The 27,201-nt window shown below is 47.6% G+C and overlaps 1 protein-coding gene across 1 annotated transcript in view; it reads left to right on the forward strand.

The window, feature by feature from the left end:
• FGF18 (fibroblast growth factor 18) overlaps nt 1-27,201 on the forward strand; it is a 72,993-nt gene that overhangs the window by 44,518 nt on the left and 1,274 nt on the right. The window contains exon 4 of the mRNA XM_027740819.2: nt 10,583-10,689. Coding sequence (XP_027596620.1) covers nt 10,583-10,689 — 107 coding nt within the window. The remainder of the gene's footprint in view (nt 1-10,582; nt 10,690-27,201) is intronic.

A 27,201-nucleotide genomic window follows, 5' to 3' on the forward strand; every position in this document is an offset into this window, starting at 1 on the left:
ACCTCATCATTGTCTGCGGCCAGACACACTTGGCTGTGCCTGTTGTGTGCAGAGCCCGGCCGGGGCCGGGCCACCCACTGCTGTCATTCACCAGCATCCTGCTTTTTTGTCTCCTTTTCATCGTGCCTGTTGGGGGATGAGCGGTAACTCCTCACACCGGAGGTGACCTGTGGAGAAGTGCCAGGTTGGGCAGCTGGCGGTGGGGAGGGGGTGGCCTGGCTGGGCCGCCCCGAGCCCGCCTGCACCTGCAGCGCTTCCCTTCCCGCTCCCCTCACCCGCATCGTCACCTCGCAGGAGGCCCAGGCCTGGTGGGCACCTGGAAAGCTATCTGCTTTCATAGAATCACAGAAAGGTTTGGTTTGGAAGGAATCTTAAAGACCGGCTAGTTCCCCACCAGGAGCTTGCGCAGCAGCTCTTTAGCTCACCTTAGCTGGTTCTGTTGCTCCTTCGGGGTCTTGGATGGAGAAGTGGCTCTCTGCTGGCATAGGTCAGTCAGCAGCTTTTTGCCAGGCTCTAACGCTCTTGGAGCAGGTGTTGTTGGCCAAGGGCTGCCTCTTGCCCCACGGGCCATGTGGTGTGTCCTTGGGCTCCTCTCTGTCAGTGGCTCTGGGTCATACTGCTGCTTGCTGAGCTCAAGTGGTGGCAGCAGTGGGGGGTGACTTGGCCACCTTGGCAGAGGTCTAAGGTGGCTTCTTCCCCTTGTGACAAAAGTGAGGGGCAGCCCTGCTTGGCACGTGGATGTGGCCATCATGACTGCCTGCAAATATTTCAGGTCTGCTGTGTAGAAATAGTGGTGGCAAACTCCTTTCTCCTATGCACTCCAAAAGTTGTGGAGGGAGATAAAAAGAGGAGAGTAAGAAGGTGTCCCAGTGGGGAGGAGGGATGTGCTTGCAGGATAGCAAGTGGGATAGCAAGTGTTGGAAGGAAGGTTTCTGCTTTGGGTTTTGTCCTTTGTCTCTATGTCTGAAGACTTTTAGAATGAATTATGTGCTGATTACAGCACTAATCAAAGTGTCCTCCAAGCTAAACAAGCTCTGTTGATCCATGTTTGGATAGGTATGGGCTGGACACCTGCAGCAGTGGTGTCCCCTGCCAGGGCATCTGCCATCTCAAGGGGACATCCCACCCTTCAGGTGGGGAGAGGAGGGCAGGATGCTCCAGTGCAGTGAGGAGAGAAAGGGCTGAGAAAATTTTGGATGGAAACATGGGACTGAGTCTGAGCTTTAAAGGTGACCTGAGTCTCCAGATGAACTGAGATAAATAACAAATAATATAAAATCATACAGATTTTATGCTCTTAATGCTGATTCTTTAAACTTAGAATACCACAAGAATGAACTATTGGAGATATTACCTCTTTTCTTTGCTGCTCTTGTTTATAATGCCACAGATGAGGACTGGCTTAGTTCTGTATTTGATTTAATTTTTATGTTAGGATTTAACATGGGATCTGCTTTTTTTTAATCCAAATGCTTATGGTTTGAATGCAGAATTATATTTGAGATTTTTAAAGTGCCTTTATTAAAACATAAAACTAATTTTACAGTTCTGACAGGTCTTATTTAAATACCCAGTGCCAGATGCCTTTTGTCCCAAATGACTCTAGAAAAGAAAAAAAAAAGACTTTTAAAATTTCTCATGCAATTAAAATGCAGTAAAAGGCAAGTAAATAGTCTTACATATGCTGAGGACCAGGGGTAACAGTTTAGGAAAAGTCTCATGATAAATGCATTTCCAAAAATAAATATGTGAAACCAAAGGTGCTAAAGGGAGAGTTAATGTGATACCTGATTTTTGTTGGTTGTTGCATTATATTTGTGGCTGCTGCTCTGAGAATAGTTGCAGGAATTGTGCTATGTCTGTAGGGAGAGACCTTTTCAAAGAGACTGGTGCAGAGGACCCTTCCCCAAGGTCCTTCACCTGAGGGACTCTTTTGGGTGCAGCTGGTTCCAGGTGCTGTAGAGGGTCAGTTCTTGTCCGCTTCTTTTAAACCTTACCCAAAAATAGTTATACTCTCATGTACTCTTACCTAAAAGTGATGATTTTCTATACTTCATTTAGTAATACTTTAATTATTTGGGAAAAGGGAGCTTCAGCAGCACAAGCATTAAGAAGTCAAATATCTTTGAAATTGTGTTTACAACCATTTTTAAGAGCAAACCCTGCTAAAATCTTAAAACACAGAGGAATTTTCCCCATGTGCCAGAACATTTTCTTCTGTTGGGTTGCACTGCTGCCTCTGCTCCTCTGGATTCCAGAGCCACAAGAATCCCATTTGAAACACCAGAGCATCCTGCAACTTTATTTTCAGCATATTTTTTACTTTCTGGAGAAGGGAAGATTACAGTGAGCCCCTTTGAGAAAATGCGTGAGCATGCTTATGTTCTGATCCATAAAATTAATTATCCTAATTTCAGCTTTTACTGGCACAGAATAAGAGCCTTGCTTGGTAGAACTTAACATCTTTGTGTATCGGGCACATTTGATGATCTTAATTCAACTAACACTGGAAACGCTTTATGCATTTCTCCTGATCAGCCCCGTTTTGGAGCACTCACAAATGTGACAGTGGAACCTGGATGGAGTGTGTGAAACCATCCCAGGGTTGGCACACAGGAGAGATTGATGTGTTTGGGACTCCTTGGTAAGAGGATATGGTGGTGCTGACATCACACCTCCTTCATCGCTGAGGATGAGCAGCCAACCCTCAGCTTGCCTGAGGGAGGTGGGTGAGCACTGCAGGGTATGTGTGGTCTGTCCTGTGCTCCCGGCCACAAGTAGAGCAGCTTTGGAGAAACAAGAGTACATGGGGTTCCCGTAGTTGTCATTCTCTCCTTATTGTTATTTTTGTGTACATCAGTGTTTTTATTGGGTTCAGCTGAGACTGGGAACAAGAGAGTCAAAATAACTTCATCAGGATTTGTTCTTGTGGTAATTCTAACCCTCTGTGGGGATGGGAAAGGTTCATGCTCTTTCCAGACCCGAGAGACTCCAGTGCTTTGGATGCCTTTCAACGAAGTGCTCAGGGCCAGGTTCTGAGGTCGTTGTCTGTTGGGCTTGACTGTGTCAGTAGGAGTTTATTCAAATGAGAATGATCAAAGACATTAGGGTTTGGCCCTTTACTTTTCATTTTAGGTGCTTTTTCAAGCATAACAGAGCTTCTGAACTTTTTTGAGGCTCATCCTTCACTAATTCCAAACTCAGAGCCTGGTGACTTGTCAAGCAGTTTTCCTGCCTGTGTAGAAATACTGTCCACTTGAGCTGTGTTTGGAGGCAGCAAGACACCCTGGTGAGATAGAGGAATTTCTGTGCTAACATTTTGAACGTTTCTCTTTCCAGGCTTACTTGTTAGTCATGGCGAGTTTGCAGGTGGCAAAGTTCAGGGCAGAATTTGTTCACTGCCGTTCCCACCCAGGCATTTTAAAGCACACAACCTCTCCGCCTCCACTTTTACTGAATCTTGTCTAAATAAGCTTATTCACCATCATTGAAGCAACTGCCAAAATATTTTTAGTGTCTCTTATGGTGAATTATGTATAAAACATCTGCAAGAGGCCAAGTCTGATCTCCCACTACTTAATTCTGTTTTCTTAGATCTACTAATGGGTGCAAATGACTCCATGTCAGAATGACAGTATTTTACATTCATTTTTCATGTGGGTAAACGATGACCAACCTGTGGGTGGTGCAGGCTTGGGCCAGTAATATGGTACTTATAGCTCAAATTTTTGTTGTTATTGTTGTTTTTGAGGTTTTTTGTTTGTGGTTTTTTTGTTTTGGTTTTTCACAGAGTCACAGATTCAGGGATTTATTAAAGTTTTATATAAGTTGGACAAAAATCTCTAAGACCTACCTTTGTATTTATTCTGATCTTAAATTTCCTTATGCATGGACTAATAAAAGACTCAGATTAGCACATTTTAATTAAGCTTCTCCCAAGATGTGGTGAATAACAGTGAGTTTGTAGGGACTGTGTCTGGAAGCTTTGTCATCCTATAGGAGCCTGGGCAGTTCAGAGAAGAGGACTTCTTTGTTTTAGAATCCCCTTTTTATCTTGATATTGCCATTCTGTCATAAACAATACATCTCCTATGGGGTGGGGAGGCAGAACCTCCCCGAGATGGTCCCTGAGATGCTTGGGGAACACCAGCAGCTCGGCATCGTTCCCTGGGCATGACTTGTTAGCTACTGCTGAACTGGTATGGGAATTTTTGGGGTGGGCACATCCCTCTAGGCAAGCCCTCTGTAATGTTCAAGGCCAGGTTGGGTGGCTCACTGAGCAACCTGATCTGCCCACGGCAGAGGTGTTGGAACTAGCTGAGCTTTAAAGTCCCTTCCAATCCAAACCGTTCTATGATTCCATGTTTCTGTGAATGGCTTAAACAGTGGAGGTTTCACTAGTGTGAGTGATATGTTATGACCTGAACATCTCAGGCTCTGTGGGTTAACTGCAGCACAGTGTGTCATGCCTGCACGTCTGTCCTGGGCTGGGCACTCAGGCTGGCACGGTTGGCACCGACATGGATATTTCTGCATGTCTTGGCCCTGTGTCCTGTAGACATGCCCAGGGAGTGCCAAGGGATAGCTCAGTACACTGGAAGTGGGACAGGAGCCTTCTTGGTGTTAGGTCGTTGTTTGTGGATGGGGGTGCCCAAAACCATCTCCCAGAGACCGAAGCTCTTATCGGCTTGTGCGGAGGTGAAACCCAGATGAAGGTGTCCCAGGTAGTGTTCCCAGGAAGGGGAACATTGGTCCTTGTGCTGTGATCCATCACACTGAGCCCTCGGGGCAGTGGCAGAAGGGCAGGGGGAGCAGACAGCTCCCTGGGCTGGGGAGGGGGGAGCTCTCACCAAAGCCGTGTCCAAAGCTGCTCTCCCAGTGTGTTCCACCCTGCAGGCGGGGGTAGAGGTGGGACCCTGAGGCCATACAGAGGTCTTTATCAGCACTCCAGGGACTTCCGATGTGGATGTGTGTGAAGTCCTTTGTGTGGAAGTATTTACAGGATCAGGTTGCTGCAGTGTAAGTGCCTTTGAGGTCTCTGCTGCATTATAGATTTTCTTCTGATGTCTCCCATGCAAATATTTAACCTGACTAGTTCCTGAGAGCTACTGAGGCTGTTCTGCAGGTTGCAGGTTGTCTCTGCAGTCTGTCATTTGTTCACACAGAGCCCTTGGTCCTACTCCCCTTCCCACCCCATGATGGGGCAGAAAGATGTGCTGTGGAGACTTGGCGCTTGGTGCTCCGAGGGGCCTCACACTCTCCACACACTCCAAATTGTCTTTGTCTCTCACTGCAACAGTTAGTGAGGGACAGATATGGTGTTTAAAAGAAAACCTCATTTAAGGTAAAAGCATTTTTAAAAGCCTGTGTCAGGACTGGGAGCGCTGCTCCCCAGGCAGACCCTGCGCTGACACCGAGCCCTTCCCTGGCTCGTGCAAAGTGGTGGCTTAAAAATGAAAATTACTGGAGCCTGGGTCTTGGAGCTGCTCTTACTGCTCCTCCCCACCAACATCCCTTTTAATAATTTGACATACATATACTCTGCTCACTCAGGACAGACACGATGAGCTCATTGCAGTGGTATGTGGGTCAGAGCTCTGCCCTCCTGAGCACCAGCCTCATTGATTGGGGTGGTTACTCCTGATTTGCACCTGAATATTTGAGAGGGGAGTTGGGTTCTATTGTTCATAACTATTAAATATCGTACAGTTTGCAGGACTATGCAAGTGTGCAAACGAAACTTAGGGATGCAGCCTAGATCTTATGGACCTTACTGGTCCATAGCCTTTGGGCTTCATTAGACCCTCCAGACTTTACCTAATTTTGGCGTTATTCCCTCATCATTACATCATGAATGTGGAGACAGGGTCATTCTCTCCTATGTTGTGGTCATGTAAGGGATTCACGTGGTTTTAGTAGCGGGTAGGCAGTGTTTGAACAGGTTTCAGCTATTTTAAGCACACTTGCCTGTGCTGGGAGTCACACGAGAAGATTCAGTCTTACCAGAGAGTGGATTTTGCTCTCCCATCAGATGCAATATATACAGCATGAACTATGGAAATGTGCTTTGTCTTGGTTCATAGCGCCAGAGTAACAAAATGGGAAAGCTGCTCTCTATCCCAGATGCTCTGCTCCCAGCCTCAGGGGATCAGTACATCCTTCTTCTTCATTCACTGGAAATGGTTTCAAGTCTAAGAAACTTTGTTTCATTAATAAAAGTGCAACTAAAGCAACAGAATCTTGGTCCTCTGTGAGAGTCTTTTCCGCTGGAAATCTGTTTTAGCTGGCTGCCTTCAGGGTGCCTGTGAGCAGTGTCGGTGGCTGTAGTTCCTTCTCTCTATGACTCCTTTTGCAGGGTTTTTACCTGCAAAAAAAAATCCAGTCCTTCTGCACGCTCCTTGTGTTCTCTCCTTTCTCTTTTTATTTATCTGAAACTGAGGATTTTGTGATAGGTACATGTAAACCTTACACTTCTCAGGTGTCCTCTTTCTCCTTTCTTTCCCTGTGCTTTTCTGGCTCCCGTCCTCCCACTCCCAGGAAATATTTGAAAGATAATTTGGCATATTTTCTGTCACCTTCACATATCTCCCTGACTTCATGTTTTCTTAGCTGGAAGATAGCTTTTCGACATATATATATGTAATCCTTTTCACCTAGACTTGTGAGGAATTCCAGTCTTTTCCAGTGGGAGTTTTCAGGAAGGTTTAGGTTAAATGGGCCAATAAGGCAAAAAGCACAAAAGCATGTAGCAGGAGATCTCACTCTCTAAAGACATCTTTTCTCTTCTCCCCCCCCCCACCCCCCCAGCCCCTGGAAAATATATCAGAATATCTAGCTGTCAAAGAATTTAAACAATAATACCTGATCTGAAGACTGGAGTACAGAGCCTTTGAAAAGAAAGATTGTAATCTCTGTACAGTGTATCCAGGGACGGATGGAGCTGGAATTCAGGTGTGCTGAGCAGCAGAGTCCTGTGGGGATATTGCTCCAGCATGGTGGGACTCATTTTACCTGAGCTCTCCGTGGAAATTCTCTTGGATTTTCCCTGTTGCTTTCATTGTGGCCATGGTGTCTTTGTCATGGAGACAGATGCCAAGTCCAGTTTGAATTAATCTAAAATTAATGACTGAGCTTTTCTGCTGCTGCCTGTGAGTGGGGTGGGAGACACCAGCAGCCCCTTGTGCTGGGTCAGCCTCCGCCCCCCAGGAAATCTTGTTGCAGCATTCAGGGCTGGGATTCGTCCCAGCTGATTTTAGATGTGTTGTTCAAGGTCCCTGTCCCTGCTCCTCAGAGAATTTAGGGAGATGCCTGTTTTACAAAGAAGCATCAGCTGTCAAGGATGCTGCAGACTGGAAGCCAACTGGGTTATAACCCACCCTAAAGCCTCACTGGTCTCCCTTGTAGGAAAGGCAGTCAGGGATCCCTAAAAATAAGAAGACGTTTCCAACATCATAAGACACAGATTTTTTAGGAGTGGGTACCTGTGGGTGGCCTTGGCCTGTACTGGGGCAGCTCAGGCCACAGTGGGGATCAGACATCATCTGCTGAACTTCCTTCCCTGTGCTCCCCACTCCTGGCCATTGGGTGCAGGATGATCTCTGAGGGTTGCAGGCCCCTTGGGGCACTGGGCTGTGGATGCTGGTGTGTTTGCTAGCATGGGTGTCTCATTGGATGCTGCTTATCCACTGCTGCTTGGTCTGGGCTATGGCACCAGCCTGGGAGGGATCTCAGCACTGCTGTAACCTTTGCGGCCCACGGGAAAGGTGACTTCCATTTAGTTCTAAATTATGACATTATTTTATTAGATCTTTAAACTTTATTTAAATTTTTTATTTAAAAAGGGGGAGGAAGGTATCATATTTTAATTAGTAGCGGGGTGCCAAAGGAGACCTAGATTAATTATTTGAAATCACTCCATCCAGATGGTTTTAATTTTCACAGCAGGGAACCGGCATCTTTTTAAGGTGATATTTTTCAAATTAAAATCAGCTTGGATATTACTCATACTGGCTGCAGAGTGAGGGGGTGGGGAGTGTGAGCCGGCGTGCCCCATGTTTGTCCATCTGAGCGTGGGTTGCCCATGGGGATCTGTGTCAGAGAGGTGTGAGCTGCTGCCTGTCCATGGGGACTGCAACTCCAGGCTCTTGTGTTGGAGTGTTTTGTCGGCATTAGCTCCTGCTTTGGCTGGCCAAAGCCGGTGCCTGATATTCACCGTTCTCAACAGCTTTAGTTGCAGCACTGAGGCTGGAAGGGATGGGAAATGCCTTGCAGCTTAGAAGGGAACCTGTGGCATCCTGTTCTTGCCTGTGTGGAGCCCTCGCTTGACCCCTTCGGTGGGTGGCCCCGCATCTGCTCGTGTGCCTGGGTGGTTTGGACACTGTGGATCTGTGGGCAACTCCTTGGTGCTCTGGGCGTTGGCCATGGTTCTCGGACCAGTCTTTGCTGGCTCCATAACCTTCACTCATGTGCTGACTGCTGCTCTCCCTCTCTGAGGTTGACCATTAGCCCTCTACTCCTGTTAGAGGAACCCCTTTCAAAGTCATCAAAGGTAGATGGGGGTTTTTTGCGGTTCCCTTGTCTATTAATGTTGTGTTGCATCTGAGCAGCCTCCCTGAACTTCTTGGAGCAGTGGGCATTCCCCAGGTTATCTACCATGTTGGTCATCCTTGAGGACTGTTCTTTGGCCCTGTGCCATCCTCCCCATCCTGGCTGGGCTCACCTTGATATCCTCACTGTGATGGGTTATTTCTGGATCACGTGGCCTTTCCCCACAGGAGTGGTCACAGGTTTGATACCACCTTGGCAGGTGTGGGGAGAAAACGTGCAGCACCCAGTTGTTCCTTGCAAGCTGCTCTCCATCACCGACTCCCAAGCCCGTGATGCATTTCTGAAAAACTTAAATAAATATCCATATTTGTGCATGATTGCAACTAATATTCTGCTGTAATACTGGCATTACCCCACTTGCTGTCAGAAAGAAGTTATAATTTAAATATCCCCTGTGATAACAGATTTAACTGGAAACCCCTGAACCTGTAGATGTGACTGAACTGCAAAGGGAAAACTCCGTTTAGGGCCCTTGTGAGTTAAAAGTTTGTGATATTTGCACTGCTGCAGAAGCCAAAAGCTGACTTTACAAGTGGGAAAAATATTAATGTGTTTAAATGAAACAAACTCCCATTTCTATCCCCATGGTAAATCCTTACAATGAATGTATTTGCTCTTAGAGGGCTTTAAAGCTTGAAATATGAATGCTGAAAAGAATGTGACTTTTTGCAGCACAGATCAAACATTCTCCAGAGTTTGGCATAAGCCGTGTTTCTACGGCAAGGCTGGGATCTTACAGGCGTGAGTATTTCCAGAGCAGGACCGTGCAGTTGCACTTGCTGACACTTACACATTCTTGCATTGTGTTTCAACCATGTCTCCTTTCTCCCCCTCCATATCGGAGATGGATCTGAAGCAAAATGTCCAGTCTGCCTGTTCCTGCCTCTCCGGGGAAATTCCCGGAATCTGAATCTTGAGCATGACTGGAATTTGTGTTTAGATTAGAGCTGGAATAAAAGGCTGAATTTGGACGTGTCTGGGTTTTTGAGATGATGATGGCACACTGCTCATCTAGGTGGCAGCTTGGCCCCTTCTGCAGATACAGCTGTGTCAGAGCAGGTGGTTTAGGAAGATGCAGCAGAAATCTGTCCTCTGCCATAGCTCCTGGTGATGCTGCAAACCAGCTCTGGCATCAATAAATGTGTGAGACACTGTGGGATTGGCCGTATGTCTCCCATCGAGAGTTGACGACCTGGACCTGGACTGCCAGAAGGCAGTTTGTGGCATCCTGGAAGCACAGCTAGACATGGAGGACATCTGCAGGGTGAGTGTGTATCAGACAGAACAAGCAGTGCCAAATTTCTCCCCTGCTAGCTGTTGTGGTGATCTTCAGGAGATCACTGCGATGTTTTGTACCAGGAGCATGTGGCATGACCACTTCTATGCAGTGTTTGACGGATGCTGGCTATGGGGAAAGGATTTTCTTTCTTGTCATGGTAAGCTTACATCTTCATGAGAATAAAATCTATATTCTTACCCTCCAAGAACCCTCCTGCAATGTGAAGGAGAGCACTGTCATTGATGCAGGCTGCCCAGGGCAGTGGCGGAGTCACATCCCTGGAGGTGTTTAAGAGACGTGCAGATATGACACCTGGGGACATGGTTAGTGGTGGCTGTGGCAGTGCTGGGGGAACAGCTGCACTCGATGATCTTAAAGGGCTTTTTAACATCAAGCTAATATTGCTGATGGGGTGGCAGGGTTGGTGTGGACAGATGGAGCACACACATGCGTACGCCTCCTTTGTGCTAAAACCAGCATTAAACCTGGACCATCCATGCAGGAGTTAGTGGAGAGGTGTCAGTTTTGCACCTGTGACTAAGCTGTGAGCTCAGCCCCAGGGTGGTCCCTTGGGTTGTTCCTGTGCGGAGCATCCCAGGGTGGTTCAGCTGGAGGCAGTGGGAACAGTGCAGGTTGCACCCTGTGACTTAATGGGACCACACTGGTAAATGCTTTTTTTTCTTCTTCCTTTACAAGCCCAGCTTCTAGTGGAAACAGACACTTTTGGCAGTCAAGTCCGGATCAAAGGGAAGGAGACAGATTTCTACCTTTGCATGAACAGGAAAGGCAAGCTAGTGGGGAAGGTAAGTGTTTCCTATTAATTAATTTGTAACCTGAGTGTTACCCTTAGCAGCCTCGTCAGGGCTGTAAGGATGTGTTCAAGCTTCGCCTGTCAGCTTCAAATGAGAAGCAGGATGGAGGGGATGTGGAGTTTGTGAGGCTGCCCGTGCTCTCCCAGCCTCCCCAACCCCTGTCAGACCAGCCCTCAGCCAGGCTGGGATCTCCAGTGGTGCCTCAGATGTGGATGGGTTCGTGCTTCACGGTTGTGTTCAATTGACATGAGATGTCATGTCAGCATCCCAGTGCCATGGATGGCACTCCACAATAACTTCCCTACTTGGTCTTTCTTTGGGGGGAAATGCGAATATAAATTTCCCTCAAAAATTCCTTTTAGGGGGAAATTAAAAATAAAAGGGCAAGTGGAGCACTGTGCTGCGGGGGGTGTAGGCAACATAAGGCCCCTTCCTCTCAGTGGTGAGCCAGAGGATGGTGTGACAGAGCTCATGCTTGAATTCCAACACCGTGCTGGAGCTGGGCCTCATGGTTCAGTGTTACAGGAATTTTTTTATTACTTTGGATCCCCCCTGAATGGAACCATGTAACAAATTACAATGTGTTTACTCATCTAACTTAACTTCTTTGCATTTTTTTTGTGTATTAATTTGTTTTTGTCATTAAGGCAGTTCTGTATTGTTGGCGAAGCTGGAGGCTTGCTAAGCAAGCAGGGGCTTGTGCAAAGCTAAATTACTACCAAAATAAAAGGAAAATAAAACATCCCAGCCTTCCAAACCCTGCTGCCCACACTTTGCACCACCAGGCATTCAAATCTAGCATCTTTGTGGCTGTGAAAAAGGAAAGCTTGAGTCAAGGCAGTGAAAGCCACACTCCCAAACAAAAATCAGAAACCAAATGGCTCTGATGAAAAATGATTTACTTTAGTGGTCCCGGGGGTGACAGCTGCGGGACACTGCCCTCCCCAGCAATCCCCCCCTCCTCCCCTTGTGTGTTCCTCGGGAGCAGTGTGGCTGCTCTGTCGAGGCTCAGTCTAGATCATTTGCTGCCAGCTGTGCCCTATGCCTGACCCTCTTTGGAGCTGCCTGTCGAGGCATCCAGAGCACTGCTCTGGACTGGGGGAGACTTGGAGATTGGTGCTCCAGGAGGACTGGACCGAAGCAGCCGGTTCTCTCTGCTTCCTGCCCTTGTGCAGTGCGATTGCAACACCACGTGAGACACTGTAGTTTGATCTTGGACAGGGAAATTCATTGTTTTAACCAGATTTAGCCTCTCAGGATACACATTGGATGCTTTCAAAGGTTGCATTGGACACAAACCTGACTTTGATTTTTTTTTGTGCTCTAATTTTCCATCCTTTAAATGTGATGATAGCGTTTTTCCCTGCAATGTTATAAGGATAATTTTGTTAATGTTTATGAGGTGCTGATACCACAGTTATGGAGACCTTAGAGGCACTCAAATTAGATGGGGTGAAACAAGCGCAAAATCTTACCTTTTTCTTTAGTAGACCTTTCCCCAAGTGGATCAGCAATGGCACACGGTGCAGCCCACAACCTTTCCTGCTCTGTGCTAAGTGCCCAGGAGCATCCTGGCAAAGTCAGCACCTGTTTTTCAAAACATACATTATATTTGTATATAGTATGTATTTAAGACTCATCCCTTGATTTGGTCCATTGGGTGCCAAGGCAGGACAGTTCTTTAGCTCATCACCTTTCACGCAGCATGAACCATTTTTTTTCCCCCTGATATGCTTTTCATAGCATTAAGTTGGCAAATGGTTTGTTACAAAAAATAAATGAGTCTATTCTTGTAAATATGAGCCTTCCCACCCCAGCCTGCTGACAAGTTCACAAACCAGCCGACCTGAGCCGGAGGGGGTATGGGGCATGGCGTTTGGAAAGAAAATGTTCCAGACGTGTTGCCCATTTAACAACTTCTCATGCGCAAAAAAAGAAAATAATAGCATGTCTTCTTGATACCAAAAGAACGTGGTTTTAATTATTATCATAGTTTCAGCTCTCTTTGTGGCAAGAGTTTGAGGGAATGCTGTTTAGCTTGAATGCTCTAAACAGCTAGTAAACCCCAAGGAAAACATTAGATAGAAGTTACGCCTGGGCTTATACAAATATTTAAGTTCCGTCTGGGGGTGGAGGGGAATGAAACCCATAAACTGATTGTTTCACGGTTGTCCCAGTATGTTCATTTGGCCAGAGAGGAACCGTGGGACCAAACCGGGTCTTTTCCTCTGCTCATTTCCTATTGCCTTACACAGCATAATACCAGCAATACCAGCACGTGCCATCTGGCTTTATTCTGCTCCTCAGTCAGCAGTCTTGAGTCCCCCCAGTTGAAAACCTGCTTTGAATTTAAGCCCTTTTATGTCCCATAATAACCTAGAAAGTGTATTATGGGCTGGAGCAGGCTATGACAGGTATCCATAAGGAGGGTAGTTTACACTCCCACCTGTAAAGGGAGAGAACAGCCCTGTTTTTCTGGGCTGTCCAAGGGCAGGGTAGAATGGACTTGGCTTCCTGCAGAGCTGCCTTGTGGGAGGTGAGGGTGCTACTGCAGACTGTGGCAAGGGAGACACCACTTTGCAGAGCAAGATACAGAAGCAGGGGAGACAAGTAATGTCTGTAAGGAATGCAGAAAATTTGAGAAGAATGGGGAAAGAGCTAAGCACATATTTGAGTTGATCCAGAAGTGTCTTCAGAAGATGCTCCAAGCAATCCCACTAATGTTCTTCCATGGCATTAGATGGATTGCGTCTTTCCCACATCCAGCGATATTGTTCCCTGTTGGCTTCATTTTGAGAACAACTCCACTTCTCAGTGCATTAAGTGACTCCTTGAGCTCTTCCAGGAAGGAGAAGAAGGTGGTGGTGCTGAAACGTATCTCCTTAGTGGGCTGGGACTCAGAATGCAGTGTGGTGACTGTCTGTTGTGTGCTGTGCTCCATGTAATGCTGCTCCATTGATACTGCAACTCTGCAGGCAACTCCTGCACTGCTGGAAAAGTGGAGGAGTCCTTCTTCTGAGGGAGGATGTGGCTACAGAGAAAACTCCAGAAATAGGAATAGAGTTAGAAAACTGATAGAATGAGGTCTATCACAGATCATCCCTTCGAACTGTACAGAAAGTGAGTGCACTAAAGTTGTATCCTGAGAGAACTGCATCGTTGCATCAGTTCTGCTCCTGAGAATTGAAGCCTGAGAGCATGTGATTCTATAAAATAGGTGGTTTCCCACCAAAAACACATGCTGACTTGCACCATCTCTCTTTAGGTTTTCTTTCAAAAATCCTCAGTGACCTGGTGTCCACACGTTCTCAAAATCATTGTAGTAGATGTGCATTATTTTTGTTAAAGAATTTTTCTCTGAGCTTAATGTGAGCAGTGGGGAAAAGGTGTTTGGTGAAAGGTAGGAAACCATGGCCAGTTGGATGGCTGAGGCAGTGCTTCAGGCTGGGGACAGGTAATTTGGGTGCCTTCCGGGGACAGCTTTGCTGATGCCACGTCTGCAGCGCTGGAGCCCTCTCAGCACTCACAAAGCACTGACAAGCAGTGCTGAGCTCGTGCCCTCAAGCACAGTCCAGCTCCTGAAAAAAACTGTGCCAGCCAAAGCATGGCAGTGCCAGGGGCATGTCATTGGTGCTGGGGGCTGGAGGTGGCATGGCTGTGCTGGCCACCTCTCCCTGACCAGCCCTACTGTGCTGTTGCCACTTACAGCATAGACCTGCCTCTCAGACATAAGATTTTTTTCTGGTGTGATAACTGCTTTCCAAGCCAATATATTTCTTAATGTTACCAGAAAGTTGCTAATACCATATGGCAAGGCTCTCTGTATTTTTGCAGGACAACAAACAAATTGTTGCTAGATGCCAGACTTCTCTGGCAGAGCTTTATCACTGATGCCTGCCAGCAGTAGCCTTTAGGGGATAGTAATAATTTGGGATTGTTTACATTACAGCTTTAAAATAGGGGTTTTCTTGAAGCATGTGTGTGTTTACTCAGAAAAGTTGGCTAAAAAACTGTGACAGCATCAAGGAGTGAAGGCACCCGCTATGGCCCCTGAATGTGCTCTTGGCCCTTTATAACCCCTCTGGCCTCATGGGAGAGGGCATGTGTTGAGTTACAGGAACTCCAGGGGCTTCAGTGGGAGCCATCCTTTGTAGGACAAGGAGACTTACCTGGGTGGGAGAGACCGGGTGATTCTCCAAAGCCTTACTCGTATACCTGGAGCAGCTTTTTCATCGGTTGGCTTTGGTCAAGGTCGAGGTTAAGATTTCTTGAAAAGCTACCTTTGAAACACTGCTGGTGGAGACTCCAGGCCAGGGGGCTGAAGCAAGGAGACTTAGGGATGAGCTCTGAGCCCTATGCCCTTTACATGCCCCAGTCCTGCATGGCAGGGTGCGAGTCCTCCTGGTGTGCCAGGGCTGTCCTGGCAGCCGGGTGGGCTGCAGAGCTGCTGGGAGGTGTGTGGCGAGGGCAGGGGCACCCCGAGGTTTGCAGTTTGGAACTCTGATGCAGTAGATGAGGTGTTTGCCCTCCTTAGCTTGGATGTTTAAAACCACACCTAACTGCATCGTGGATTTGGGGCAGAACTCTGAGTTTCACAGGGGTTTGATGCTTATCCAGACTTTTTCCTGGAGTTGCACAGTACTCAGGTTGCTTGAAAGGGGCTTGTAAAACCTAACAATTTCTGGAGCTGAATGCTGAATTTGCAACATAAACATGACCAGAATTGGTGGGGTGTCGGGTTTAATAGTGTGTGTTTTGTGGATCTCTCTGTGGCATGTTCAGCCATAAACTATTCTGACTTGGCATCTCATTTGAAAGCAAAACTTGACATGGCTTTTGCTGGGTCTCACTCAGATCTTGTTTTGAACTGCAATCCGGTTCTTCATATGGGGAGGTTGGTCCTTTTTTGAAGTGAGTTGTTCCCAGGCTTTCGCTCCCCCGTGAGTTTGTTTTAGTTTAAGTCATCTAAATAAATGCCTTCAGTGGAGCCTGAAGCCAAGCAGTCTTGGACCCTGCCATACTTTGAACAGGTGGACCTGATTCGATATCAGTCTCAAGTGACCAAAAATCTGGAATCAGGGCCTGCAAGATTGTAAAGGTCTTAAAAGCAATAAGATGACAAAACCACTTTTCTTTTGGGTAAGCCATTGGAATCTTCTACATTCACCTGATCAGGCTTTTTTCCTGCAACCCATGGAAAAAATTTGAATTATTGTTCTGAAAACATAGAAGCTGAGATTCTCACGAAATTAAAAGCAGAAGTGAAAGCTAAAATCAGCAATTCTTTCCTTCCATTCAACCCCGCAAACATCATCGAGAGGCTGGAGAGCAGCTCTGTGGGAAGGGCCCTGGGGATCCTGGTCAGTGGCCAGTTGGCCCTGAGTCAGCAGTGCCCTGGCAGCCAGGAGGGCCAACCCTGTCCTGGGGGCATCAGGGAGGGGATTGTCCTGCTCTGCTCTGCCCTGGGGCGGCCTCACCTCAACATTGAGGCAGTTTGGGGGGACACAATGGAAGGAAGAGATTGAGCCCTTAGAGAGTGTCCAAAGGAGGGACATGGAGATGGGGAAGGGGCTTGGGAGGAAGCCGCGTGAGGACGCTGAGGGCACTTGGTGTGTTCAGCTGGAGAAGAGAAGACTGAGGGGAGACCTCACTGGGGTCTTCAACATCCTCCCGAGGGGAAGCAGAGGGGCAGCACTGATCTCTTCACCCTTGTGACCAGTGACAAGACTCGAGGGAATGGCTGGAGCTGTGTCAGGGCAGGGTCAGGTTGGATCTCAGGCAAAGGTTCTTCCCCCAGAGGCTGGTTGGGCACTGACCAGGCTCCCCAGGGCAGTGGGCACAGCCCCAAGGCTGCCAGAGCTCCAGGAGGGTTTGGACAATGCTCTCAGAGACATGGTGTGAGTCTTGGGGTTGGTCCTGTGCAGGGGCAGGAGTTGGGTTGGATGATCCCGATGGGTCCCTTCCAGCTCTGTGTTCTGTGATTCTCTGATAATGAGGCTTTGGGTAGCACTTCAGCCTTCCACAGCTGCCCCTTTCCCATTACTGGCTGACCTGAAGCATTGCATTCAAGCTTCTGTGGATGCTAGATGTGATGGAATTTGTATCATCTGATTAATTTGTTGCAGTTTCAGATCTTTACAGTGCCAGAAATGTGTCAGAGGAGTTCCCCGAGGAGGGGCTGTTGGATGTTATGGACATTATGATAGGGATGTTGTTATCACGCTGTCTCATAACAATTTGTCATGGGTGTAATGTGCTCAGGGCTGGCCAGACCCCACTGTGCACCTTCCCCAGGGGGCTGTGGTGGCTCTGCTGTAGGCACAGAGATGAGGTGTCACAGCCTGAGGTGGGTACAGCTGTGCTGGGTTTGCTCAGCTGGTGAGCAGTAGCCCCACTGGAATAGCTCCTGCCCTTGAGCAGTGGCAGCCAGCTTTTTCAGGAATCCTGACTCTGCATGGCACAACTGTGTTAGAGCCTGATGCTCATAACACCAGTGTTGTGGGTTTGATCCCCATGTGGACTGTTCACTTAAGAGTTGGAGTCGATGATCCTTGTGGGTGCCTTCCAGCTCAGAATATTCTGTGATTCTGTGTAATGATTCCCAAGAAGCCATTTATGATCGAGCCCAGTGAAACTGTTTCCTGGTGTTCATTCTGCTGAGGCTGCTGTAGCATGGAAAGGGATGGGCTCCAGTGCTGCAGCAGTCCCCTTTGGAGTGGTGGGAGTTCATGCAAACTCACTGGACCTTTGCAGCATTAATATTCGTCATGAGCAATGGGCCTTGTCCTGGTTCTGTGTTTGTGATGACTTGTTTACAGCAGTTTCTGTGGCGGTGGGAAGAGGAGGGGAAAATGATGTGATTGTAGGTAATGAGTTTTGCGGAAGGTTGGTTTGTGGTGGTGTGGGACAGCAGGTGACTGATCTTGGTATCATGCGGAAAGTAGAGGTCATTTGGAAGCTCCTTGTGCAGAAGACAGAGAGCATTTGGAGGATGCTGATAAACACTGAACAGCTGCAAGTCTTGGGAAGGAGTGATGGGAGAGTTCTTGGACAGAACTGGGGTGGCTGGGGAATGCTGGCAGTGCTTGAGGTCACATGGCACAAGAGGCTGAGGAGATGGCAAAAACATCATGCTTGTATGGGGAAGACCCCACTGTTTCACAAATGATTGAAACCGCATCAGCTCTGAACTGAGTCAGTGTGCACAAGGCTTGGATGCAAAAGCCCTGAAGGCTGTCTGAGCCAGCAGGCTGTGGTGCTCATGGCACTGATGGGGATGGGGAGAGAGGCTTATGTCACCATGGAGGCACTTGCCAGTGCCTTCCCTTTGCTGATCCTTTGTCTGTGCTGTTTTTACATTTTATCTGTGTGGTCTCATGCATTTATGTCACGGGTTTCATAAATGGAGCACATCAGGTACATTTATGCTGATAGTGTGCTGCTGGGGTTGGGTTTGTGCTTAGGTACTTTGCCAGTCAGAACACTGACAGTGCTGGTTGGACATGCCCTAGCATCTTGTGAGAGTAATGTGAGTATTTTCGGTCTGTGCTAAGTGCTACCTTAAGTCCTTGCAATTTTCTAAGCACCCCGAATGGATGCTGATCCTCTTGGGATGAGCAAGGATGGGAGGTCTGGCTTTAACCACACAGTGGGTAGAGGAGAAGGTCTGGCTTTATCCACACAGTGGATGGAGGAGCCGTGCCTGACGTGAGCTGTGAGTCCTGCGAGCGGGGCTGCCTCCGGTACAAGTGGAAACATCTGAGATGGGGCCGATGCTTTAAATGTGTTTTCACAGGCCAAGCCACATGGTCAAGACGTCCTTGTAGTCATGTTTTAGCCATATATGAACATTTCCATTTAACCTAAGCTTCTTAACACAGCCATAATACTTTAGGTGTTCGGTCTGAAATAAAGCAAAAGGTCCTTTTATTAAAAAAAAAATAAAAATCAAACTTCTTCATTGTGTTATTTTTTTACTAGAGACTCACAGCTGCTCTGTTGAGGTTGTGAGTGTTGGCCCTGTGTGTCCAGGCTGTGTCTGGACAGAGAGCTGTGCGATTCCTCTTTAGGAAGCGCCATGCTTTCCTTCGGGTATTCCTAAGAAGCCCCCGTTTTCTCTCAGACTGAGCTTTGCAAAGTCAGGGTTCACTTTGCAGACCAAGCTTGTAAGCTTGACTTCTAAATCTTTTCCTTATCTCATGGCTGGAAACTCTGTATCCTCTTCCAGGGAAGAAGTGCCATCTTCTTGAAAGCTGCGTGATAATTTAATTTAATCCTTTCTGTGTTCAGGGAGCAAGTGTCACATAAAGCTGCTAACATCCTGTCCCCTGTGTTTCTTGGTGGCTGCAGCTGCGTGTCGTGTTGGAATATTTCAGTTCCCTAACGTTAAATGGTAATTAAAATTACTGATGGGGATCCCTGAGCCCTGGTCATGCCTCACCCTCTCTGAGTGGAGAGGGTGTGCTGCTGTGTGCATCTTGTGCTGACAATTATCAAGTTGAATTTACTTGCTTTCCTCAGAGCATCTCATCTCCCAAGCACCACTTTTTGTTGCTCTTGAGCATTTCTAAGCTGAGGCTGATGTTTCTCCTAAGTGTTACTTAGCAAATACACGGATGTATTTAACTTGTAACAAAGCAGTGCAACCTTGTCTTCCACAGTCATGTCAGTCCTGCTCTTCAGGGACTATTTCTACTTGTATCTCAGTTTGGTTTTGGAGATGAAGTGAGAAAACAGAGGCTAATTTTGAAGTAGAGAATAAAACCTGTGCTCCAACAATAGCAAAATATAGTCCAGTTGATGTGGTTGTTAAAAACCTAATCTAAGGTCAAAAAAGGTAGATCTTGCTCAAATACATTTTTGTTCTTGAAATTTTCTTACATTGTCTTTTGGATACCAGAAGGTACTAAGCTTTCCTAAGGGAGGACAAGTCTCAAGCCTTGCATTTGTTGTGTACAGCTGGAAGTTGGTCATTCACAGGCTGGAACAATTCTGGATGATCAATTTTTATGGATGGCACTTGATTTGATCATGGATTTATCTCTTTTCTTAGTAATATAACTTGACATGAAGAGAACTAATGCCATCGTGCAGACAATCAATGACCTTTCTTTGTTCTAAATTCCCCCGATCTAAACTTGCCCCAGGGAAACCAGTGTCACTACTGGAATGTTGGCTGGATGAGATTGCATTCATTTGAAATGATAACTTACAAAGTCACTGTGCATGTTTGTTTAATGTGAATAAATCTGGGATCAACCCAGGACCTGCTATGGGGTCAGCAACTGTTCTAGTCCCATTATCCTGTTCCACTCATGATCTAGACTTGATGTTTTAAACAATTAAAAAAAAAAATCCAGTAGTGGCATAACTCCCATATCACAGAATCATGGAATCAATTGGATTGGAAAAGAGCTCCAATACCATGGAGCCCACCCTGTGCCCCATCCCCACCTTGTCCCCCAGCCCAGAGCACTCAGTGCCACGGCCAGGCCTTCCTTGGACACCTCCAGGGATGGGGACTCCAACACCTCCCTGGGCAGCCCCTGCCCAGGTTTAACAGTTTCCTTCTGATGTTCAACCTGAACAAGTTGAGGCCATTTCCTCTTGTCTTCTTGCTTGTTACCTGGGAGAAGAGGCCAACCTCCACCTTGCTACAACTGTATACTGAATTCAAGCCTACACAAAATATGCTGCTGCTCTTAGATGACTTTTATAGAAAATTCAGGACTGGCCTGAAAATGACTGCTGGAAAAGAAACTCCAGCAAACCCCAGCAGAGCACTTAGCCAGCAGGCTGTGCTTTGTACAGATGGGCAAAAATGCCTTCCCCGCTCTTATCACATGTAGCACCTCCCAGCACACATGTAACTGGACCAGGTAGGTGCAGGTAATGGTAGATGCCATAGATCTGCTCAGATATCACATCTGAAACCTGGCTGTGGTTTCAGATCTCCTGAAGTGCAGTAGTTTCCTACTGCAAGAAACCCACAGTTTTGACTTCTTAAGTTTTCCTAGATTTTCTTTTGGTTTAATAAAGTTCATTTAAAAAGTAGTTGATGTTTCTCATCATTAATAGTAAGTATTTGCAGCTCTCTGAGTTGCAGTTAGGAAAGTCTATCAACTAAATGGACATCTTTCCAGGTGAAGCCAACCCAGTTTCCCTAATTCCGGATATGGCCACCCTGCTGCACTGTTGGCAGGAAAAGTGGTTGTGACAGAAGGAGCAGATTAGGAGGCATGTCCTGGTGTAACCTCAGCCTTGCTTGGTTCATCCCTAGAGAGACTCCTTTCATCTCCGCGTCCTCATGTTTATCCTGCGACAGAATGCTCTTCCAGGGCAAAGTGATGGTTCCTGAACTTAGTTATAAAAGTGGAATTTTGGAATGAAAGGTAGAAGGAAAGAAAAATTTTAAACTGTTCTCTTCCTTCCTTGGTTCCTGCAGCTTGTGTCTGGCATGGACAGGGACAGGGCTCTGCCAAGCCTGGATGTCCTGTGCCACATGTGCAAGACCATGCCTGTTTTCGCCTGCTGTCAGGAGAGGTGGGGTGTGCCCCGGGCGCGTGGGGCAAACTGGGCAGTGCTGCTTTGAACCGGGGCCTCTGGACAGAGAGGTGCCCTCTCATTGGAGAATCTCCTCCGCACGAGTTTTGTGTTACTTCCCCTGCCTCGTGAATGCACTTAGATGTCCTGTATATATAATTAACCTCTCTGCTGTGCTGGCAGACACTTTTATTGAACTGCCCATCATGACTCCTAAGTATTTTCCTCGGAGGATTGTGCAGGTTCAGAGGGCAGAGAGCTGGAGGAAACGCACATGAAGCTGAGTGACTCTTGGCAGTTATGGATGCGGCTTCCCTGATTTACAGCCCGCTCTAGGAGCAGGAATGTGCATTTGGGTCAAGAGGTGTCTCTGTGGTCAGGATGCCTTGTCATAAATCCAGGATACTGAGCATCAGGATGCTGGTGATGGATCTGTCCTTATAATGCCCATAAAGTGCATGGGGGTGACGGAGCACTCAGATCTCCTGTGTGGTGAGGAGGTTCTGTCTCCCCCAGCACTGCTGGCTCTGGCAGCTGCTGTACCCACCTCAGCATCATGTTTTCTGACCTGCCTTTAAAAGGGGTGTGTGTGTGTGTGTGCGCGTGTGAAGGGGGAGAGGGGGCAGTGCTAAAAGCTGTGGCATTAACGCAGCTCCTGCATTGCCTCCTTCCACTCGGGATTTTCCAAGCCACATGGAGTGAATCTGGAGGAGATTGAGTGTTGCCTGTCTAACTTTGAGCTGAGCTTGTGCAAAACCACAGAGGAGGAACATGCTTCCTGAAAACCATATGTCACTGGGCACGTGCTGGGTAAACAGCTCTGGGGCTTTTAGGGGTTATCAGTGATTCTGGGGGCACCAGCCCTTGGTCCTCAGCTCAAGATGCTTTAGGAGTGGCTCACTGGGACTGCTGAGCTGTATTTCTCCTGAAAACCCAAGCCTTTTCCCTGCTGTCACTGCTATGAAATTTAGGAAATACAGAGCAGGATTTCTTCCATGTAATGCACTGTGTGAATCAAACAGTGCTAGAGTTTGAAGGAAATTTTCAGCGCCCTTTGAAATGATTGCTGAGCTCAGTGGGTGTACCTCACACCTGGGGGTGGCACGAAATCCAGCACGGTGGGGTGCCACCGCGTGGGAAACCCCTCTGTCTGTCTGTCTGTGGAGGGGGAGGGAAGGATGGTTGCAGGAAAGGTCTGTTTTCAGGGGTTTTCCTTGAAAAAGCCTCGGTGTGTGCACCTCTTGGAAACCTTTTGCTTGAGTGGTAACTTTCCTGCTCCAGGATTTTTAGGAGGAGAGGTTGCTTCCCTTGCAGAGATAGAGGCTCTCCCTTGTATGCAGGACTGGTATCACCACAGTTTGACAGTTTTCGAGCCTGGGGGCTGAGCTGGCAGAAAGGTGATAATTAGACAGAGACTCATACCCTTCTCACTTGAGGGGTTGAGTCTTGCTGTGCCCTGTGCCAAGCCGGCATTCCTGGGTTGTCACAGATGTGTTTCATGGGGTTTGGTGTTTTTTCTCATTTGCAGCACATCACCAATGCCTTCAGTCACTTACCCGGAGAGCTCCTAATTGCAGCAGCATTTGAGGAGGGGGAAGTATTTTAACATAAGCTTAGCTAACAACAGCTTAGCACAGCATCACTCACAGGGCTTAATTCGTACCCTGATCTTTGCAAACAGAGAAACCTTTCAGTCTTGGAGGCATCTGTCCCCGCGCTGTGGTGTTCCCCAAGCTGCTTGCACGAGCTTATTATTGCTGTAAAAGCCGAGTGAAGTTTGGATTTGCCGGTGCCCACTGAGCCAGATTTGGGAAGCATAAATGAGAAAACCTGCCCTGGCCTCCCTTTCCCATAAAAAGCTGCTCAGGTGGCTTAGTATGGCAGGCTAATGGGGGAAGGCGGAGGCGGCTGCTGCACCTGCTAATGCTTTGGCTCAGGCTGGTGGCACAGAGGCTGCCGCGAATTCCCCCTGAGCAGCAAGCTGTTCGTGGCAGGAATGCCTCGCTCCGAGGAGCGCTCCTGCTACGACAACAAAGAGCTCTTTGATCCTTTCCATTTGGAGAACTTAAAACGAGAAAGCCAAACTACAATAAGACCAAGTTGGGTCATAAAAAAGAGAGCAGGAGCACCAAAGCGCTCTGGAGTGTAATTGTAGAAGTAGCAAATGCTTTGGCACTTAATTCTGCTTTAGTGTCAGTTCAACATGTTTCACGTTTAAGACTGGAGAGCCTGTCGCCAAATGCTCTGCACAAACAATCTGAGGCTGCTCCCTGGTAAGCTCAGGGTGCTCAGAGAGCCCCTGGCTCCAGTGTGGCTCCTTTGGCTGTGCTTCTGTTGCACATGGGGTGGGGTTGGTCCATGGTGTAGAAAGACTTGAGATACCCTTTACTGGAGGGTGAGCCTTGGGTGGCTGCTGGTGTTCTAACCCTGCTCAATAAAAAGACTGGGACTACTCAAGTCTGCTGCCTTGGCACTGGGCAGTGGCTCACTGCCACTGGGGCTGCTCCCCAGCTGTTATTCCAGAGATGGAAGCCAGCACTTCATGCTGCTCAGGCTGTGCTTTTCTTGCCTCTGCGCAGACCTGGGCGATGTCCCAGACGTGTCTGTGGAAGGTGACATTTAGATCAGGCATTTTATAAGTAATTTATCAGAAATTTGGCTAACGGATACCACATCTTCCCATGAGTGGTAGAGGTGTGTTTAAACTAAATATGCTCCGAATTATTTATCTGCAAAGAACTGATCTGCAAGGTGTCAGCTCTGTGGAGGTGTGGCCTCATCATGTGGCCAGGCAGCAAAATTGGCAAAATTGGGGGGCAAAATTGGGGGGCAAAATTGGGGGCAAAATTGGCAGTTTGGTGGCTGCTCGTCACAGGTGCCAGGAGGTGTTGACCTGCAAAGAGCCCATGCCCTTCACAGGAGCAGGGCTGTGCCTCTGCTCTGTGTCTGCTCTGAGCAGGGAGCTGGGGCTGCGAAGCTCTTGTGCCTGCCCTGCGAGGATGTGGGCATGTGGGACTGGCTGTGGGTCCTCTTCCATCCTATGGCCAGGCCACTGGGCCAGATGGCTCCTGTGCAGCTCTGAGGCTTTCAAGAACTTCTTTATTGTAAAGAATTGATTCAAAACATAAAGCTCCATGTTTTGAAGGGCGAGTGCTCTGCAAGGTGCATCCTTGCCAGCACGATATGTATGAAATGCATCTTGGCAGCAGCTCCTGGCTGACGTCGGTGATGGAGGGTGCAGCCCTGGATCATTTGCACTGGGAGCTGCTGGGGAAGGGTGAGCCTGTGGCTGCAGCAGGGAGTGATGCTTGGCCAAAGCTGTCTCTCTTTTCTCTTCCACCCCCTTCTCTTTGGAGGAGTGAGGAGATGGCTGACAGACCCAAGCAGTGATTTGCTATGGTTTAAATAGAGACATGATTAAATTTTAAGTGATGGACACCTGATGATTGAAAAGTATTGAAAACCCTTATAAATCGATTTTTCCCCTAACAGATTGCTGTGGGTCCAGCTCTTTGTGGTGTAGGTAACATGTGCAAATGATTTATTCTATTGGGGATTATAACAGATGCTCTAAAATTATCTTTTAAGTGTTTGAAAATCATTTGTCTGTCTCTGGCGTGTTTTAGCACATACAGGAATGCTCTGTTTGGGGAAGTGAGGCCCTTATCCTGATTTATCTCAAGGTGCTTGTAAATGTTACTGCAATTTCATGTTATCAAATCATTTAGCTCTTCCTCTTCCAGAACGAAGTTATTTTATCTCATGCACCTTGTTTACTTCAAATTAGCCCTGAGGTTGGCCTGAAGTTGCACCTCGTTATTCTTCCACCTCCTGTCTCCGCCTTAGGCTCTGTCGGCAAATTTGAAGGTATAAGTAAATACTTTTTTGTTATCAGTAGAATAAGTTTCCCCTTCTACATATGTTTTCTTTTCATTCCAGTCTTCGTTTTTCATGAGAAACTGACATTGCAGTACAAGCAGAAACCTCCCAAATTGCTTGAAAAAGCCTTAATTCTCCTAGCAACAAGGTCAGGGCTCAAGTCCAGTCCCTTTCCATGAGCATGGGGGTACAGCCCTTCCAATTACCTGCTCCCTCTGTGGTATGGATCCGGTCAGTTCACCAGCACCTGGGTTTGGGTGGATTTGAATCTCAGCCATGTTATTGTTTAAAAATTCTCCACTCATTGGGGAAGGGTTTGTAGTGGGCTGAGCCCTGAGAAACCTGCGGCTGGTTTTATGGCTTCCCATTGAAACCTGTGGAACCCTGTGGTGTCGACTGATTTCCCCCTTTCCCACTCATGTGGCTTTGATCAAACCCAGGACTCGGAGAATGACTCCCCCCCCGGAACTGGAACCACTGAGCTTTGCCCAGTTCTGCCGTTCATTAAAGTGTTTGTGAGCTTCCAGTTGCGGATGGTAAAATGAGGACCTTTGTGCCTGCCTGGGATGGAGACTGCTGGTCCTATGGCAGAGCCCCTGTACAGGCCCTGCATTAGCATATTTGTTGCAAAAGCTGCCAGAATTTCCTTTACCCTCTTAATGAAACCTACCCTGGTAATGAAACCCTTTAGGCAGGATGTGCATTACTGGCTTTAGGGCAAACATCACATATTGTTGCACGGATGGAATTGAAGCTCTGCTAAAGGCATTAAGTCATGGAGGAATGGCTTGTCCTGGGGGCTGCTGATGACCAGCCATCCTCTGTTGCTGCCTGTGTGACTCCAGCCTGGGTCATCGTGCCCAATGGTTCCCATCGTGCAGCTCTGTTTGTAGCTCGTGCACGGTTTTTTGGGGATCGGGGTGCAGGGAAGCCTGAGCAGCATGGCAACATGGTTTCCCTCCTGTCTCGTGATCCCCTGCCCTTCCCACAAACTGCACCAAACTCCACTGTGATTGTGCAGGACTCTTTAGGAAGGCTTCTCTGGAAGAGCAGGCTGACCTGTCCTTGGGAAAGAGATGCAGGGCTCAGCTCTGTGCCCAGAGGAACCCCCGATCAGAGCCTGAGACCAACCATCGCTCAGGGGCTGAGCTGGTCATGCTGCTGTGGCTGTTCTGTGTGCCCTGGGGCATGACAATTGAAATGGCTAAAGACTGAGAGGGTCTGATACTATTTGGGTGGAGAGAGTTTAATAGTAGCATATGTATGCCTGCAGTACTGAAAAATTCATTGATTTGGACAATACTCTTGGACATAGGGTGTAACTCTTGGAGATGGACCTGTGCAGGGCCAGGAGTTGGACTGGATGATCCTTGTGGGTCCCTTCCAACTCGGCATGTTCTGCGATTCTGTGACCAGTGGGGAACTGTCTTGGGCTAATATTATGATGGAAATCTTCCTTTGGCTTTGCTGAGCATTAGATAAGTCCTATATGATGGTCCATATCACAGTTACGCTGTATCTACTCCCTGATGTCTTTTCATGTATAAACCAAAGTACTGGTGCACATGACAACATGTGAAATTCTAGGTGCAGCACGAGTAACTCAGCAGTTAAAGGGCAAAATATGTTTTCTGACAGAAGGTTATGGGTGAGAAGAATTTCCTCTGTGCTGAAGGACTTGAAGATGCTGTTGTGTGATGCTGTGATTCCCTCCAATGCTGCGTACACTGTGTAAGTGAGAGTTCCAAAGGCAGAGATCTATTCTGCTGCATTCAAAGCCCAGTTCTAGGTCTATTAGTGTTGATTTTCAAGCTGAACTGAGCCCAGTTTGCCAAAATCTCTAATCAGTGGCTCCATGGGGAAAGAAGTCCCAGCTGTGGGGCGGCTGGGGAGCACTAGTGATGCTCAGAAGCTCAGTGCTAATCCTGTCTCCCTCTGTGAGGAGGAAAGTGCTTTAGGGATGTGGCTTCCTAAGCCCACTCCTGGAGCTTTGGGTGGCAGTTTTCAGTCTGAGATTGAAACACTGGGAAAGAGGAGGGATCATGTCCCATGTGCAATAAGAAATGAAACCCTCTTCCAAAC

This window comes from Pipra filicauda, unplaced genomic scaffold (assembly GCF_003945595.2).
Source record: "Pipra filicauda isolate LSUMZ 115617 unplaced genomic scaffold, ASM394559v2 scaffold373_size706493_pilon, whole genome shotgun sequence".
Classification (NCBI taxonomy): Eukaryota; Metazoa; Chordata; class Aves; order Passeriformes; family Pipridae; genus Pipra; species Pipra filicauda.